This window comes from Macrosteles quadrilineatus, unplaced genomic scaffold, assembly GCF_028750875.1.
Source record: "Macrosteles quadrilineatus isolate MER2022 unplaced genomic scaffold, UCM_ALF_1.0 Scaffold_6__1_contigs__length_79288215, whole genome shotgun sequence".
NCBI lineage: Eukaryota > Metazoa > Arthropoda > Insecta > Hemiptera > Cicadellidae > Macrosteles > Macrosteles quadrilineatus.
Genome location: NW_026542599.1, coordinates 33,237,615 through 33,257,715, shown reverse-complemented (window position 1 = coordinate 33,257,715; position 20,101 = coordinate 33,237,615). Strand labels below are relative to the sequence as shown.

General features: G+C 35.6%; 1 protein-coding gene across 6 annotated transcripts in view; it reads right to left on the bottom strand.

Moving 5' to 3' along the window:
* LOC128996129 (hepatocyte nuclear factor 4-gamma-like) overlaps positions 1-20,101 on the bottom strand; it is a 48,222-nt gene that overhangs the window by 1,602 nt on the left and 26,519 nt on the right. For 2 of the 6 annotated variants that reach the window (XM_054421249.1, XM_054421248.1), the window contains exons 2-10: positions 15,407-15,584; positions 14,502-14,596; positions 13,050-13,183; positions 12,547-12,687; positions 10,006-10,126; positions 9,378-9,515; positions 7,692-7,928; positions 5,181-5,219; positions 1,394-1,635 (exon numbers count right to left, since the gene is read on the bottom strand). In XM_054421249.1, the coding sequence (XP_054277224.1) occupies positions 1,394-1,635; positions 5,181-5,219; positions 7,692-7,928; positions 9,378-9,515; positions 10,006-10,126; positions 12,547-12,687; positions 13,050-13,183; positions 14,502-14,596; positions 15,407-15,584 (1,325 nt within the window). Of the gene's footprint in view, positions 1-1,393; positions 1,636-5,180; positions 5,220-7,691; positions 7,929-9,377; positions 9,516-10,005; positions 10,127-12,546; positions 12,688-13,049; positions 13,184-14,501; positions 14,597-15,406; positions 15,585-18,548; positions 18,657-20,101 lie in introns of those variants that run through there. The other 4 variants (XM_054421251.1, XM_054421250.1, XM_054421252.1 and 1 more) reach the window with 4 other exon arrangements.

The following is a 20,101-nucleotide window of genomic DNA, read 5'->3' as shown; positions in this document are numbered from 1 at the left end:
TACTAACAGCTGATTCTTTAACCAATGATGAGCTTGAGCTATCCATTGAGATATAGATTATAACTGGAGTCACTACTCTCTGGTTAAACGTTAGAGAAAAACGTGCCACTGTTTTGGCTGGTTTGTTTTTGGTGTTTCGTGTTGTTAGGTTGGCCGTGTGATCGGTTGGTGGGATGCTGTCAAATAATTCCAATTAATTCTAACCTAACCATACTATTTATTTGGGGTTATGTTATCTGTTATTTCAAGGACTTGTATCAAAAACTTATTTAAGTTATTGCACGTTAAAACCTCTGTATTTAAAGTTATTTTGAAACATTATAAATTGTTTTTGTTTGGTAGTAAATAAATACTAACTTATTTACCTCTTTTCAAGCTATGTGGTGAAAATAGGCTAGTCATGTTTCCTGGTTTGGAGATATTGGTTTAGGCCAATAGCCCTATGGCATTTGATTAAATAACGACCATCAGATTATGATCTTGTTAAAATGGGTTGCTCTTGCTCGTAAAATAAATAAATAAACTTATATTGCAATCATAATGTTGAGTTGGCAGATTTTTGTTTACTATCATCAACAAAACAGGATGACGCCATCTTGATTTTGCCTCTCTAATTTGACAAGTCTCACCAACCCGATCACCCGGCCAACCTAATGAATCAAAACTCTGAAACAAAACCAGCTAAAAAAGGGGTACGTTTTTAAAACACAGAGTGGTTACTCCAGTTATTATTATAGCTCAGTGGAGCCATCAGCCCAAGGACGCTCTTATCCGAGACTTTGTTTCAGGGATGTAGTTTCAACATTAATGTTAGACAGCACTGGAATTATATACTATGAGTTTTGTGGATAGAAGGGATGAGGGACCAAAGGGTAGTTGCTATAAGTAGACAGAAGAGAGATATTGTCCAGACTAACAATGAAACAGATCTAGACAACCTCTTGGAGAACAATCAAACATTGAAATAGCAAAGTTACTTATAAAAATCTTTAAGGTGTAAAATATAAAATAAAAACATTCATTGTGATTGACCACCAGAGCTGTTTGATTTAACCATATCACATTTTTTGTCGCAGTTCTGTTTCGTGCTTTGTAGTAGATGGCATGGGTTCCTCTGTCAATCGATTTGAGGATTTTTAACTATTAAGTCTAGCCTAGTTGTCATTATTGTTTGTGTTATTGTTATTAGTAAGTTAAATCATTTCACAACATCGAAAGGTGGATAATTTTAAAACTCGACAGAAGCTGCAAACCAGTCATACACCACAAAAGACGAGTCGGAGCTATGACTGTAAAGTTGGTGCGTATAATAATAGAACCTTGCATACACAGTATTTTAAGACCTGTAAGTGCCAATAACTTTCCGAAAAGATGGATTGTACAAGCAATTTACCTGTTTGAAAGCCATCCTGTAGTCGGGCTGATTGAGATCACGCAGTATGGTGGAAGTGTCGTGTTCTGCCCCGTTGTGTTGCCCCGCCGGACTGTTGACGGGGCTCAGTGCACAGTGACTCTCAGGTGAACCCCCGCTGCTCTGGTAACTGCCTACGCTGTTGGTGCCACACTGTGCCACGCCTGCGCCAGCCCCACCATTGGTGCTCTCCGCACTAGCGCCTGCAACCCCCGATACAGGTGCTAGGAGTTGGTTCAGTCTAGGTTAGTACGTTTATTGTTGTTGTTATTTACAAGTAGGAGATTTAGGCTATTGTGAAATAACCCAAAATTTAGCCTTACCCACAAATCAAAATTTTGTTCAGCCAAGCTAAATATGAGCTTAATTAGATTTTTTCTTAGTTTTGCAAAGTTTTTCTTGATTGGAAATACAATGTTGTCTGTAAATAAGGTCTCTAACTAGCTCCAGTTACAGTCAAGCAAGCGATTTCAAATCTAACTCCAGCACCCTTACTACCATTTTACTCGTTTCCCACCCTCATGAGACAATTACTCTTTATCATACAACTGATAATGGCATGAGAGAAAATTGACGCGTCCACCTAATATGTATTGCAGTCTGTGAACAATTCTGCGTAAAGGGGGCTAATCACTGTCCTCTATTGGAATTTAAATACATTTCTTGTGTGGATGTGGAAATCCCTGGTGTGGATTAACATAGTAACTAGTGAGTACTACGACTATCCACAGCACTAACCTGATAATTAGTCCAATTCATTAATTACGAGGCAAAAATTTGGTTTGGATCCCACTATAAACTTTAGGTCCCTTAGTTGCTATTGGTTGTATTAACAACTGTGTTTAAGGAATATGTCGGCCTTAGTCACTAACAAGAGTACAAGATCGCGCCACTCATCTGGATTCATACTTGGCTTAAAAAACCTACATTCGTATGGTCGCCATTTTAAAGTAAAGTATTAAAGTATTGTTAATAATATTATATCATATAAAATAATAATTATATAGTAATAACTAGCTGACCCGGCGAACCTCGTATCGCCTAAGTTATAGGTTTCCCCTAAGACAGACCGATGGAAAGAAAGTACCGTTACGTTTAATTTTCAAGATGATCTCGTTCGCATCGCTCAATCACGTCCGGGTTGAAGTTTGTTCGCTACGCTCACTCACCTTTGGGTTGGAGCTCGTTCGCTACGCTCACTCACCTTTAGGTTGGAGCTCGTTCGCTGCGCTCACTTGCCTTCAGGTTAGCTCGTTCGCTACGCTCACTCGCCTCCAGGTTGAAGTTCGTTCGCTACGCTCACTCACCTTTTGGTTGCAAATTAGCTGTTGTCATAAATGTAAAAGAAATAATAGTGCTGCACCCTGTTGGTAATCCTTGTAACTTTAATGCTATTGAACATCATAGAACAGAACCAACTTGTTTAATTGAAACAGCTGTTAAGATTCATTAATTCCATTTCTCATAAGGTTAACATGGGAAACTCCAGAGCCACTGGGGCGGAGCCCTTTTAAGAATTTCGAAACGGGAAATAGTTTACGTCCGATTCGCATACCTACAGAATTTACACACCAAATTTCATAACGATCGGTGAAGTCGTTCCGGAGGAGTTTGCAGACAAACACTGTGACACGAGAATTTTATATATTAGACTAGTGTCCCTGTTGCTCGAATTCGAGCAATTCCTAAGTATTACAGGCGTTATTTTAAAACGAATAACAGTCATAATTTCTCATGAATTTAAAAGATTCGACTCAAAGATTATAGAAATACTCAAGATGTACATAACAGATTATATCAAATTATCCAGGCTCTCTCGCTTTTTTCCATTGTAATATTTACGCCAACCCGAATTCAAATAGTAAATATTTCATTTCAACCAAGTCAGTAAATGTTTATAGCCAACTGTTAAATTAGCAAACTTATTGAATGTTTCCAATTAACATATGTTCTTCTTCTCACTTTTAATTTCTGACAACAGCTGGAGTTTCATAACAATTTTTGTTTCCCATGTTAATCTTATGGAGAAATACGAAACTTTAAAGGGCCCCAGGGCCTCACTCTCTTATTATTTCCCTAAAAAGAAAGTTTCCTGCACAACTTCAAGTTACGCTCTTTCCAATGACATCAAAAACATGTCAATCGGTTCAGTAGTTTCGGAGGAGTAATTGTCACAAAAAACCTGCTTGCGTATTAAATAAGTACTAGTGTACATGTTGCTCGAATTCGAGCAATTAGGATTTGCAAACCAATAACAATCATTCTAAGCTGTCCACATTTCAACAAAAACACACCTACCTTCCCTGTAGCAGCAAACCTAGGTACTCATATTAAAATTAACTTATTGTTATTTATGTAGGAAACAATGACCATTTTCAGGGAATATGTTTGTAGAAATTAAGCCAGGTAAATGGAAATATTGGTTTGCTGCGGATGCACAGTTTTAATAACAACAGCAATGATTGTAGAATCTGAATTATTACTTATATCCATGAGTTTATCTAGCAATTATTTCCTGTAAAATATTGTTGTAAATGTAAAATAGCAGCTAAAAAATATTGGACAGACTCGGTTAACAAATGACGTAACTGAAAGAATCCCATACTAATGACATTAACATATAGTTTGACAGTAGTTCCATTTAATCAATGTTAAATGTTTACATTCGGGCGAGTGGCATATTTTATTTATGTTTATGATCCATACAGTTCCTGTTCTAATAATCATGCAGTATTTAATATATTTGGACCAGGTGTGTGGAATTTTGAAATCAAAATTAATTTGACAGTTAGTTCTGATCGTTTACATTTTTAAATTTTGTGGGTTTGTTCTTTGTTACCATGGATACCATAAATAAATATTTCACTTTTAATTTCTGACAACAGCTGGAGTTTCATAACAAATTTTGTTTCCCATGTTAATCTTATGGATAAATACGAAACTTTAAAGGGCCCCAGGGCCTCACTCTCTAATTATTTACCTAAAAAGAAAGTTTCCTGCACAACTTCACGTTACGCTCTTTACAATGACACCAAAAACATGTCAATCGGTTCAGTAGTTTCGGAGGAGTAATTGTCACAAAAATCCTGCTTGCGTATTAAATAAGTATAGATAGATATAGATATATAGATAATATAATAATAATAATAATATGTCATATTTTAACTCCCTTGCTTGGCTACGACTGAAGCTTGTTGGAGATCTATCTAAGTCATGAACAACCCTTGTACTTTGATAGAAGAGGAGTAAAGGAACATAGTTGGAATTACAAGATTCTTGTATAAAACTGAGGCGTATGACTGTACAGGAAAACAGAGCAGAATGCAATTTGGAGAAGTGCAATTTTTAAGGACAAATTAAGATAGGATAAAATGATCAGCATGTATTTGGAAGGTACAATGATACAGGTAAAGAAGAAGAAGGTTTTATAAAAAGAGTGGTATCGTATACAAGCATTTTGTAGCAAACAATTTTTTTTATGGACTATTTATATTTATATTTGAAACCGGTGAAATTGGAATGAAAAACCATATTATTAACAAGAAAACTATTCTACATGATATGAAGGTCACTATTTGTATAACAAATTTAAATTAAAGCCTAAAGATCCTAGAGAACTCCCAAAGATCATAGAAAAATGCTGCAAAAGTTTTATAAATGATTGTTTCAGTCAACTTAATTACCATGTTATCCATTAACATGGTTCTTCATACATTGTATATTATTGTTATGGTTTTAATAGTTTTAATATCTTGGTTGTGAGACTTACCAACAAGCATTGTGGTCATCATGATATTCTTGTCCATTCCTAACAAACACCAGATACTTGATCAACTCATTACATTCACCGATATCCCAAAGGTTAATGACCATGCTTGCTGGTAAGTCTTGATTAGTGAGTTAGAAGCAAACATAATTTTGAAATACTATAGTCTAGCATCCATAGGGGGTAGAGTACGCAATTAAAGTATGATGCATTTTGACTTCTGATTGTTATTGGGGGCATCTTGGAGATGACCAAAACTAATGTTGTTGCCCTCTCGCTGCTATTCCCCCTCCCCCAATGTTGTGCACCAGCAGGGAGGGTAACAACATCGGTTTTGATCACCCCAACAACAATCAGAAGTCAAAATGTGTTACACTTTCAGTGCATACTCAACAACCTATGGAAGCTGGACTAATACTAACAAGTGGGATTTTTATTGTGATAGTAGGCTTATCTGACTGGGAAATTTAACACCATACAAATAATTTAGAATATTTCACTGTCACTGACAGCATTTTTATTCAAGTATGAAGAGTTCATAGTGTTGTGTATAGTGAGTGGACTCTTTCTCATACAGGTAAGCCTGCTATCATACAAATACTAGGTTCTTTGCTCTATGTAACATCCTTAACCTCATATTAACAACTTTTGTATTTATAAATTGCCTTGTTAATTGCATAATTATGTTAGTCAAGAGATAGATTATCAAGAATAAACTAATGCCTATAGATATATTTGGTAATAAATTTCAAAATTTAGTTTTACTGTAACAAGAAAAATACACAAAAAAATTGGATGTTTCGTAGTTTGATTGAGAGAAGTAATAAGTTAATTTCTCTTGTTGCAGAATGCTCGAATTCCGAGTAAATCTTTGGTTGATTTATTAAATATTTGTCCAAAACATAATCACAAGAACAAATTACACTTAGACCGCTTATAATGATAGCATTATGCTCAATGTTTACTTCTCTGCGGTTTAAACATTTTTATCAACACATTTGATAGCACCAAAAATGTATTACTCCCTGTCAAAAATAAACCAATACCTATATTTCATTTCTCTTTGTAAAAATTAAAAAATAATGGACACCTTTTATACCGTATGACAATTGTACATTGTATGTAAACATTTACTGTGTGATTGAAACATAGACTAACCAACACAAGTAGATTTCTCGTCCCATTCTAAATTTTGAAGTTAGTTTTTCGTGTCTAGTTTATGTCCGGTGACAAATGATCGCTAGTGTTGACAAAACTTTGTTACTATTATTTTAGGTTAATTTCATGATTCGTGTTTTGGTTTTACTGTTTGTTGGCTAAATGAGGTTTTAAATGACTGAAATAACAAGAAAGAAATGTTAAACGAAACACGACCTCGACAGTGCACCGGACGGAAGTAACAATAAAATTGTTTTCAGCTGATCCATAAGAATGAGAAATTTACTAAGGGAGTATGGTTTATCTATGATTGAAGTCTCCTCAAACTAGGTTTAGAAGAAGTAAAATTTTCTCAATCATGTGACTTACTCCTTGCAAACATAGAGAAAATATGATATTTGATTTAAAACTGAACAAAGTAAACACAGTAGGCATCATCAATGTAAACTTGGTAATATTTACCTACTTGGTAAACATTGACTGTGTTATCAGTTAGTTACCAGAAAGATCATCAACAATGTTTGGGTTCAAAGTCCAAACAGCAGCCAAGAGACATCTGGTGTTTACAAACATTAACTTATGGATTTCAAGAAACAAGATTGCTCTATTTTTTTCCTTAGTAGATTATTTTTGTTTTTGTTTGGTAAATTACTCATAACTGGTTTGGTTGAGGAAAGTAGTTTATGTAGAGAATCAAATATTTCAAAACATTTTCTATCCTAAAATTTTTATTAGGAAATTCATATCACAGAATGATAACAGTGTAAAGTGTGTTGGAGTCAATGGTTGGACTTACAAAATATCAGTTGCATAACTATATGTTATCGGAACTTGGAAAATCATAAAAAACGGTAAAAAAGCCATAAACCGTTTGTTTATGGTGGTTAAGTAACTCAATGTATGTTTGAAAACAGCTTTAAATGCTTGCAAGATAGCTTTGGATTTGACGAGCCAAAACTAAAATACTTCATATAGCACATAGCTATAGTATAACCCCTCATTTCTGTTGCGAGTGGTACCAGATAAAACACATAAAAGGTTAGATAGCCAGAAAAGAATAATGCAAGGTTCAGAATGAAGTAAAATATGAGATGAGAGGAAGGCAAAGTCATTAAAGTGAGGCAAATACAACATTTAACTTAGTTGAAACTCATGGAAAATAAATTGAACCCATGTTGTTATTCAGAACGCAAAAAAATAAGCTGCAAAAGTATAATTGGGCAGCCAGAAGGCAACTAAAAGGCTCAGTAAATTGTCAGAAATAGTCCCACATACCAAGAAATGATTATCCTATCGAATAAGTGTACCGTACTGTACTCTTTTCGTCTTTTGTAACATAAAAATCACAAAACTCACCTCCTAGCAGCATTTCTTGCAGTAAACTGTCGATTCTGGCGACTCCGAACAGTTTGGCGAATTGAATCTGCTCAATCATTTGCCACGTGATGGACTGCAGTGCGGGCAACGTGAGCAGCAGTTCGCCGAAACGACCACGTGAGTCGTACTGTCGGTCGCTGATGTAGTCCTCCAGATTGATCTGTATCTGGTAACGCAGACTCTTTATGCGAGAAGGGTCACTTAAACCTTTGGCATCTGTAAACAATTAAGGCACCTTTGGTTAGGTTGAAAGTTTGATTTTGGCGGTAAGTTGATGTTTGAGAGATTATCGCAGATTCCATCATGATTAGTGAAAAACAAGTTTTCACAATTATCTGGAGTTGTAAATTGGCTTTAATAGGTTATCATCCTATTGACTATAGAAACAGCTCAAGTAAAGTTGGGATTTCTTTTTTGGTGATGGTTAGTTCATGTTCGAAGCAGTGGTCTAGTGGAGCAGGAACATATGTGGGAACAGCGTTCCTTTCCCACTGCTTTGTCTAATAGTCCTATTTGTTAGTCAGTTCTTAGACAATGGTGAGCATTCCTACATTGGACATTTTCGGATAACACCATTGGTTTGAGGTTATATATAAATGTTTTTTCATTACAACCAACTCAAATTATAAATTAAACAACATTTTGGGATCGGGAACCTGGAATCGATCCTCTTCTACAACCCAATCACTTTGGCTGTTAAAATAAACACAATGATTATTCTCAAATGTTGTAGGAATTGCAGTGAACCATTTCATCTAGAATAGCTAAGAGGACTATTGACTATTGACAGATACATATTTCGATTATGTTGTTAGGAAAATTTAGTTCTCAATAGATGTTGTTCGTAGTTTGTTTAACATAGCTGATGGACAACAAATGAGCTGATAAACATAAGTCTACATGTTGTTTAAGTCTCATCACTATTTAAAGTAAACACAAAGTTTAAATAAATGGAGAAGGGCAATTTTGCTACAATTCAAAAAATATTTTAACACACAAAGGTTTATCATTGCAATCACTAATAATCACTAATAAACATAGTACTTGCATGATGATGTGGCTTCTGGATCGTCTGAATTAACGTATAATGGTTTAAATTACCGTACCTTGTTACTGTCCAAAACGATCCTTTGTAGTTCTTAGTGACTACAGCTGTTTCGTGCTACAGGAGCACATCTTCAGGTCAGGCGAATGTCAAGCAGTAGTCATTAGATATTCCTTATAGTGGAGTTCGTCAAAAGTTTATCGTAAATAAATAACATAGACACGTCATAAAAACACAAAAAAACTGGTCAACCAGACGGTAACGAAACACGAGACAGTCGCAACTTGCTCTCAACCGGTGACGTATCACGTGTTTCGTTACCGTCTGGTCGACCATAGTGTTAAATGTTCAGTTTCGTGTTTTTGTGTTTTTATCTCGTGCCTATGTTATTTATTTACTATAAACTTTTGACAAACTCCACCATGAGGAATATCTAATGACTACTGCTTGACATTCTCCTGACCCAAAGATTTGCTCCTGTAGCACGAAACAGCTGTAGTCACTACGAACTACAAAGGATCGTTTTGGACAGTAACAAGGGAATTTAAACCACTATACCACGGTACTTGGATTGTTAAGTTTAATTTTTAAACATAGGCACCTCCCAAACATATACTTACTTGGGTCGAAGAAGACGATGGCTTTTAAGCAGGCAAACTCTGTGTCGTCTATCTGCACCTCCATGAAGGGACGGACTAGTTCATCCATCACTCGGGTACCAACTCGGGTGATGTCTAGGTCGGGTGCTATTCCAGCTTCTGTCGGGTGAAAAACATTTATGTCAAAATACAACGTAGAATTATACTTTGGGTGTGAAGTCTGTGAATGTCTGATAGATAATGTAGTATACAAATTTACTTTCCGTAAATATGATAACATGTACTATATTCTGATTAAGAAGTTATGCCATACATAAATAAATTGTGACAACAATAATAACTAACCAGTAGACACTATACATTTGGAATCTTTTGCAGCATTAATCAAAATATAGTTTCTACACTTTGCTTTATTGATCACAGGCTAAAAATTATGAAGCCTCGTTTTGTATTTGAATTAAATAATGATTTGAAATGGGGAACTTTTGAAAATTTGCATGTGAAACAAAAACTAAATCGAAATAATTATTTTAATGATTTAATTTTTGGTCCTTGATTAGTATATAGTTTTGGGGATTACATGGCGTCAAACAAATGCTCTGTGACTAAAGTAGGTTAAAATAGAAGGTTTGTGTTTTTAATGATTTACCTGCGCAATACCGGGTAATGACGCAGTTGTTTCCCAACAGAAGAACGTCTTTGAGGTGCATCGAGCGACGCGCCAGCCCCAACAACAGATGTTCCCCTGCGTGGGCTCTCAGTAAGGCTACCTACAACACAGCATTACATCAGGGTAGGAGAACATACAAGTACAACTCTTAATAAACTACATGGTTCTAGCAGCTAAAGAGAGTCGAATCTGGAGTCGAGTCTCGACACACAACGTACACGCATCCACATCGTCCTGCTGTGCACACATTGCAAATGACAAACAACGTTACCGTAAGTAAATCGTCAACTATTGTTTAGTATGTTTTTTCGTTTTGTGGATCTGACAATGGCGTTCGCACAGAAATGTGCATAATCTAGTAGGAACATGGACCACAAGGCAACAATCATGTATTTTTATTTTATTGTAATCCAAACCACCTACTGGAGAAAAAAATTATACATACTATGTATTTGATGATATACATTACTAACTAGTGTGCCCAGAAGACCGGGTAAGGGGGAAGTTGTAACAGACATGAATTTTTATGATTGTGTTTTATCGTGCATTATTTTTGTATGAAACCGGGAAATTTGAAATAATGCCCATGCCTATAGCTCCATTCATTAGCGGGGTTATGATAGTTCTCTTTTAAAATATTTGTGTAGTTAAAAGAACGAGATTTAGGAAGACGATCTCGATGATGTTGTGATTGGGGAAAATGATTACAGTGATTTTGTGATTGCGGTAGCAATGTATGGCCATTTAAAACCATAAAAGTACATTTTTCACACAATTTTACCGGGTTAATGCCTTCTCCAAAGAAGGGTTCGGTCCCAATTAGTTTGTATTAGAGAAAATCTCTGATTTATCGCAAATGTTGTAAACATGTAACTGCTTATGGTGATCAACAGATAGCACTCAATAACTAGTTTTTGCGTCTAAGTGGTGCCATCTTTGCAACGTACTAGAACATAGGTTTACTGTATATTGTCATATTTTCTTAAGAATACCATTTAAAGATTCCATAGTAGGTACATTAAAGTACACAATGGGACACATGCATGGCCCCCACAAGGGTGGGGCTGGCGCAACTCTAGTCACAGGGCCCGGGCCCTCAGGGGGCCCGGGCCTACCCATTTGTTTTTTATTTTTTTCCCCATTGAAGATCACTTTACAGCTCATAAATTGAAGATAAAAAAATAATATTTAAATATTTTACAAAAAACAAAGTTAAATAATTTAAAATGTATTAATTCTTGATTCTAAGGAAGTTTATATTTAAATTCTATAGGTGCGTAGGTGCGTATGTACTATACAACAGCAGAACAGCCAGCTCGGGCCCCAGTGGCCGGCTCCACAAACTCCCTCTACCCCTTCCTCCCGCCAGGCGCCTAGCCACTCCTACCTCATTCCCCCCATAATAAACAAAGTTTGGTTTTATAATTGAACTGATAGTTTCAAGAATGAATCCTTATAGTTATAAGTTAAAATAAAATTTGTAAAGCATTGAAAAATTGACATGTACTATGTACCATAGCTAAGGTGACCAGACGTCCCGTTTTAGGGGGACTGGTCCGTCCCGACAAATCCTCTCGGGACGCTTATTTGTCCTGTTTTATCAACATTTGGTCCCGGTTGCACTTTTATGTATGGAATATTTCAATTAATAATTATTGCAATCTAGGTTATTTGACACAAACTTAAAAATTCTTTACTTTTGGAGTTTTAAAAATATGAAAGATTGTAGGCCTAATAATTTTGACCTAAGTTTTCTTCCCAATTTGCTCGGTATAATACTGTACTAAAGCATGGATTGGATAGCATCGGTCATTCTCGGCATTACTCGTGCACATTTGTTTTTCTCCGTGACTACTCGGCGCAAGTTCGGCAGCTCAGGCATCCACTCCCAAAAAATGTAGTATTGTTAAAATTCTTGATGAAAATTGTCACTGAATAAAATATGATTTCATTGGTGTAAGCTGTTAAACTCAATTTACGTAAGTTTTTTCCTACTCCATATTACAAAGTACAATAATAGCAGTTAAGATAGCCAAACCCTCTTACAGGGAAATAAAAAGGACAAAATATTAATAGGCATGGAGCTTTTGTGTATTGATATAATAGTTTTAATTGCTGAATTCCTGTAATTTTAAGTCTTATAACACTCATTGAAGAACTCTTTTCTTCCTTAAAAAAGGCTGCAAAAGTGCCATTTACCACTCACAAATTTAATACCTAGATTGCCTTAAAAACTCACTAAAATACATGACATTTTCAAAATTTTCCCGGGGGGGACCCCCGGACCCCCCCTCTACGCTGGGGGGTATTCCATACCCCCCCGACCCCCCGGTTGGTAGGGGGGCCCGAGCCAGATCCTGGTAACAGGGCCCACAATTAAATGTGGGGGCCATGGACACATGCACACTATGCACAACGACTTATCATGCTAAATGAATGTTCTTCGTTCTCAGTTTGGAGTTTGTCAAAATCAGTTAACTGATACAGATTCTAATTTGTCTGAAACTGTCTCAAACATACCTGATCATCCAGTGTAAGCTCTGTAAAGGCAGGGATGTATTTTGCCCACTCCACTAAGTACAGCAACTGTTGTTTCATTGAGTCACACACATCGCTGATGTTGGCTATTGATTTGTTAGTTAGGTCGTAGTCGTTGTTCATCTGGAAAAATTAAAAAAAAAAACCGTTGATAAACCATCGGTACTTCACTGACATCTTAGAAACTTGGGATTCAATATTCAGAGTGTAAGTCAACTGATATTTCCATTTGGAATATTAAAAGGTATACATTTGATGTTTCAAAACTGAACCAAAGGCTGTCAGTGGTTATTGGGTTTTTAAGTGAACTCTAACCTGTGCATGGAACATGGAACGTATCAACCAAAGGACAGGGTCAGGCGATACAATACAAAAATAAACCGATAAATATTAATGACAGCGGCTGGATGCAAAGAAACAGTATCCCTGCTGGATTTGGGCATTGGAATGCATCTAAAGTTGTAACAAATCTCTCACTGACTAACCTCCATTGCTGCACCGACTTGCCGGGACAACATTTCCGCATTCAACAGCGATGTGACTGACAGCCCGTTGTTAGAGACAGCCTCTTCATAGCTCGGCCGACGACAGCTGATTCTGTCCCTCTCATTCTGGACAGCTGGGAGCAATAAAACAATTAATTGATACACAATGAGATAGAGTAATTTATTACAAGTTTTATAAAACTTATCAATTTTCAATAATCAATTCAAATTATCAATTATGAATTTCAAGAAGTGAATTTAAGTTGATGAAAATTCAAATGGTGAGTCATTGACCTAACACACAACTCTGACACTATAGTAGAGTGGTAGTGGGTTCTAATCCCAGTTAAGCGATTCACCATGACCAGACAATTTTGTTCAAGAATACTTAAAGATAGAAATCTTTAAAATTTTTCAGCTTTCGTAGACAAATTAGGATAATCTTCCCTAGTTCCAACAAAATTGTCAATGTTCGGTTCGACATACTTTGCAATTATCTTTGGCGATCATAATTGACGTGTATTCACTTATACAATTACAAAGTAGGCTACAACTTGGTAAAACGAAAATTGACTTTAATCATGTAAAAACTAACTGACAACAAAAAGTAAACAATCTTGTTATTTGTAACATATGGTAATAAATGTTGTGAATTTGATACAGACCAAAAGCACGAACACTTCAATAATGTAAGGATAATTCCTCTCCTGAAAAATCAGGAATTTACTAAAATACTGCCAAGAAAAAGAAATCACAATCTCATTATTTGGGTCTTGAACATCCCCCCGTCCAAATAGACAGGAATTTGTTATTTCTGTTTTCCTGGCAGTTTAGTTGTACAGCAAAACCTCACTAAGACAACAATTTGTGTACCCAGAGGTTGTCAAGTTTCGGGGTTGTCAAGTTATCCAGAACATTGAAATTTTTAATGGGTTTTAATAAATGAACATATAACATCAAACTTGCTCACACTAACACCAAGCTGTTATATACTAGTTTATAACATATAAACAGACTAATTTTAATTTTATAACAATTTATTTTATTTGAATAATGTATTACTTAAATGAGTATTTTTACTTTGAGTGAACAATCTTCAAAGAAACGTCGAATATTATTCAACAATTACAACTTGATAAGTCAAACACAGTTAGTAAGACAAAGCCTGAAAGCCAGCTAGATGTGAGCCTTCAGCTGTTGACTGTTAAGTTACAAGCATGATTTATTAGACGACTTTGACCTTGAAACTAGGAGGTAGTATATTTTCTCGTTGAATTGTGAATTATACTACCTCATATTTACCCACTTGGGAGTTTTCTAGCGTTAGCATGACGAATTTCCCAATTTTCTGGTCTGGGTGGCATCTAACGTGTTCAGTGCAGCCTAAACAAATCTCCACCACATCATCCTAAACACTTGACAATAAGCTATATAAGTTAGGTAGGTACCTACCTTCTTTTTTCATTCCAGCCTTGAAACACTTCCTCAGTCTACAGTAACGACACTGGTTCCGCTTGTCTTTGTCAACGATGCAATTTCTGTGAAACCTAGAACAAACATACTTCTGTCGAGGTACTTGAACTATAGAAAAGCCACAAAATTCTAAGATAACATCTCACTCCATTCTACAATCATTTCACTCATATTTGGGTTTAAATAAGCACCTAGGTCTCCATCCCAATAATTGATTATTGTAAAAAAATACATTGTAAAATGTTAAATATCTTCTTAAAACTCAATATCACGTTTGTGAGGCAGGAAAATTAAAAATCTACTTGACTGATTGATATCAAACACAGCTTCAACAAGCAATTTCTCTGTTTGCAGCAAAGATGCATGCTGCGAGTGAATCACTGCCTATAGTGTTGCTTTATTAACTCTTTAACCAACAGGTTCATAACAACATAACATTTACATTTTAGAACTTCTTAGTGTGAATAAAATTATGTTCTATGAGACTTATCCAAAACAAAACAGAGGATTGGTTTGAGTTCAACTCTAAGATAGACAATCATAGGGTTCACCTTTAACACTCACATTAGTTATACTTCCACTATAAAATACTTATAAGGCCTCCTCCCCATTTTATTTCTAAGTTCTCAAACTGTGAACAAGACCAGAAGGTCTCAAAAAAATTCCCTTTAAGGTCAAGCAGGTTAGCTCAAATTTGATACCAGCTCAGTTTTATGATCATACTTCATCTACCACTATTCTAGCGGTTGCCAATGGAATGATTGGTCTTGTTGTACAAGTTGATTCCCAATGTAAGGGAAACTTACACCCCTTTCACCACGTATAAATTTTGTATGTTACAACTGGATCTTGTAGGAAGACAGGTTAGTTAGTAGATAGTTTACCTGCAAGAATACACATGGTTTTTCCGCACCGACCGACGGAAGAACCCCTTGCAGCCATCACAGCTGGCCGCGCCGTAGTGTTTGCCTGTGGCTCTGTCACCACAAATGGCACAGTATTGTCCCAGAGCCAACATCCCTCCCACCCCCGACACTCCACACAGTCCCAGCTCCGCATCTCCTGAAACAGACATGAAATTAGAGGCAAAGTCAGGACTTGTAAGTTGTAAGTCCTCTCTACCACTTAACCTCTAACACAACCTCTAAAGAGACATTTCCTACTGTAACACTCTCTGTGAGCAACCAGGTGTTGAATCAGATGCTAAAGTCAGGCAAATGCTCCTAGACCTGATCAAGGATACAAATAGGCTTACACAGTTAGAGGCAAGTGAGGTGGGCACACTTAGCTATGTGATGCCCTTCTCTTCAATCTTGAGTGTTCAAATGATCATATAGCATTTTATATTAGCTCTTCAATCTAACAGTTCTCTCACCTACAGATCCATCTTCAATTGTTTTCTACATGGGTAAGCAATCAGCAACATAACATAGTTTTGACAATCAGGTTTGAGCAGGGAAGTACCTAAGATAGTAATGTTGATTGACCAGGTATGATTTTGTGTTTACTTATGATGACATTATTTTAACACTTTTTATAAGGGAATGGTTCAAACCCTGATCTTTTACAATCAAAGGTCCTTTTGTTAAATAGCATCATTAATTGATAGCCCACTGAACAATCTTACTAGCGGCCTTTAGATTTGATGGAGAGCACTATATTCCCTCAGCTACTCAGAAAACCCTGAGTTAACATACATTTTTTTATGTCCTAGGATGCTAGGCACTAGCCCTGAATAGTTGTTCACATTACTTCATGCTAGACTAGGGGTTGTGGCATTATTACTTAGATAAAATCCATTGACGATTTGCCGGGATTTGATTCGGTTGGACCAAAGTCTCACGCTCTACCACTAGACCAGCTCACTCCTATATTGACCATGACAAATATCACAAAACTTTAAGAATCAGATTTTAAACAAAGCTCCAAAACTTGTAATCAGTGACAAACAGTTCTAGTAATCTTACAGACTAAAGAGCGTAAAAACTAGTTCTTAGTATCATTACATCTTTGTATTTGTGCGATTATAAAGTTTTGAACCAGAGAGCCCCAAAGAAGTCCCGCATGCTACGTAATATTATATTTGTGCTATAAAATACCGGTAGGAAAATTAAACAGAGATCTGTAAATCACAGGATAAACTGATTTTTTTATTCTGGGTATGTATGTAGTAAGTATATATTCAAGATTAGGTGGTTCAGTAGAACCTCACTAACTCGACAGTAAACAGCTGACAGGGCACACACAAAAATAAACATAAAAAAAATTAGTTTTAATTTAAATTCAACATTTAATATTTGTAATTTCTTTGATGAGTGTTTACTCAGTATGTGAAAATATTCATGTGAGTAAGAAATGTATAGGCTATGTAAAATTACTCTGTTATGAATTTATTTGTAAAAAACAATTAAAAATCTGTTCTGTTCTGGATAAACTCAACAACCTCTGAGTCCGCAAATAGTTAGAGGTTTTACTGTTTGCAGTTATAGTTAACTTAAGTAGTTGATTCTTACTTATGGACAGTGAAAGAGCAAATCTTGAGAAATCTTCACTACGAAATAAAACAATAATTTAGAATAAGTGTACACATGTGTGTTTAATGAACCATAGTGATCACCTTCCAATATAAAGAATATCAGATTATTACAACAGTTTTGAAGGTGTGCTATTGTTCTAAATATGGTTGGCTATTGGGGGATTAATGATTATTTCTAAAAACAGGAAGTATAAAGTTGGTAAAATAAAATACAAGTTTGACAGTTCTATAAAAACATTGTTGGTGATAGGTATGTTAAAAAAAACTATGTCATGAACTGCTTGACAAAAACTACAATTAATCGTGATTTTAGGATCAAACCTACATAATTAACACAGAGCTAAATAATATTATTTAAGTTCCTAAATCTTCAAAATCTCAAGAAAACAACTTTCTAGGGTTGGCCCAAAAAATTGTACAATCTCCCTAAGTAAATAACCATTACCAAAAAATCACTTGTATATTAATTAATTGCAGAAAAACTGCAACCTAAAAATTATTTTAAGTACCTATTATTTGCAAATTTTTCTGTTTCAGTATTTGTCAAACATTTTTAAATAGATTTTTGATTTTTATATATTTCTTGGTTTTCTAACCAAGAAATACTGCATTGGAAAAATTTTGATCAAAGACGTAATAAATATGTGATTGATCCTGTGTATACAAATTTTAACAAAAATGAACCTTAAACATATTATAATTACATTCAGCTAAACCATATAGATTTTAAATATGGCCATTTAATTTTTTTACAATAGCCTAAACAAAAGGACCCTGTTGTATAAGATAGCATTTTTTTCTTTGGTAGGCAAATTAAATAGTGCACAAAATAACATTCCTTATACCGGTAATGAAGTAATTAAATTTTAAAAGGAGGTATTTGAATTCATTGGCGTTTTTCAAACACTGCAAAGTTAAATTTGTGTTCAAAATTAGAAACAAATTTAACTTTATAACATTTATCAATTTACAGTACTTAATAATTTTCTCTGTGGCTTAGCACCAATAAAATGTTGATTTATGGTGGAGAGATGGAATATAAAGCCTATGGAATTTATGAGTTATACAGAGACAAAGGGATGTGCAAAACCACAACTGGAGAATTCAATAATAAAGATAACCACATAAGATCTCTGAAATTAATTCAAAATCACTGAATCAGCAATGAAAAACTAAACCAATGTTAACCATGTGCTATATTAGAAATCTCGTTAAACACTACATGAAAAATTTACCATCCCAATGGCTTTAATAATCCAAACTCCAAAAGAGGAGACAAAACTGATCACAAAACTGACGTAATCAATATTAAACTGAACAAACTATGACATCACCAATCACTCAAAACCGACTCTGTTCTACAAAAAAAGTCTGAACACCACAACCGTCATCCCCCAACTGATGAGTGTTGAGTAGTGAAATGTTGAAATGTTGACCTTTGGAACCGTTGAATATCAAAGTCTAAACTAATAAATAAACTGCCTAAATACCTCTGCAAGTGTTATCCGGACCGCACCATACTTTGAGAAACTCCGACATCCCACAGGGAAAACTTTGAACTGAATTGCAACAATGGAAACTGCAAAATCTGCTAGAACTGCTAGATCTTCAGAAGGGTAAACGCCATGAGGGAGACAGCTGTTAAATTGGACTTTGAACACCACTTTGTAAGTGTATGCATTTAGTTCAAAGGTCACATCTTTGATAACCACATGAATTGACATGGTTGATAACTGTAGATATAACTGTAATTATATCCATGTCGAAACTTTTCCCCCTCCCCACCCACGATGTGTTTACGATGACAACACATTTTTGATATCTATCTGCCCATCCCCCAACGATTTTGGGGCAACGTCGATGTAGCTGGAGTACATAATTACATTTATATTCGTATAAGTAGACGCAGTAATAACAATACTATTCGCCAAGTAGACTTCCCATCCAATGTTTACATTTGTAGCCTAGAAAATATTGAATATTGAAAATATTGATGAAGTTCAGGACCATCTCACCAGAGGGTACTAGTTTATTGGGTTGAAAGTTGATTAAAATTCATGCAAACAGCTGATTGATAGAAGCAGAATATATGGTCATTAGATGTTAGGCCATCTCCAACAGATTGCACCACGTTTTTTTGGCTTCCAATTTTTATATTGTACTAGCTGTAACCCGCGGGCTTTGCCCCGTTTAATTTCTTAATTTTCAAGATTATCTCGTTCGCATGGCTCAATTGCTAGAACACCACATAATCCCTGGTTGAACCTGGTTGAAGTTTGTTCGCTACGCTCACTCACCTTTAGGTTGGAGCTCGTTCGCTACGCTCACTCACCTTTAGGTTGGAGCTCGTTCGCTGCGCTCACTTGCCTTCAGGTTAGCTCGTTCGCTACGCTAACTCGCATCCAGGTTGAAGTTCGTCCGCTACGCTCACTCACCTTTTGGTTGCAAATTAGCTGTTGTCATAAATGTAAAAGAAATAATAGTGCTGCACCCTGTTGGTAATCCTTGTAACTTTAATGCTATTGAACATCATAGAACAGAACCAACTTGTTTAATTGAAACAGCTGTTAAGATTCAATAATTCCATTTCTCATAAGGTTAACATGGGAAACTCCAGAGCCACTGGGGCGGAGCCCGAAAGGATTTTTGAAATAAGAATATGCCTATATGTTAATCGGGAATGTGAGCTATCATCATGCCAAATTTCAGCCCAATCCGACCAGTATTTTTCGAGTTTACTTTTGCCATACACACATACAGCAACCACCTCTTTTTTATAATAGTATAGATAGATGGGAAGTCTACTCCGAGTAGCCTATAGTCAAAGGTAATAGTGCTTAGAAATTATTGCGTTTGAAGGAGTCTTTCGAATATTATAAAAGTAACATTATGCTTTTTTCAGGATAATTTGTAATAACCTTTAGTTAATAAGTATTGACTTCTATTCCTCTTGATCATTTTCGATCGAAATATTTTCACGACCTTATACGACTCATATTTGTTCATTGTCATTTCTCGTTTACCATACTTAAAAACAGTACAG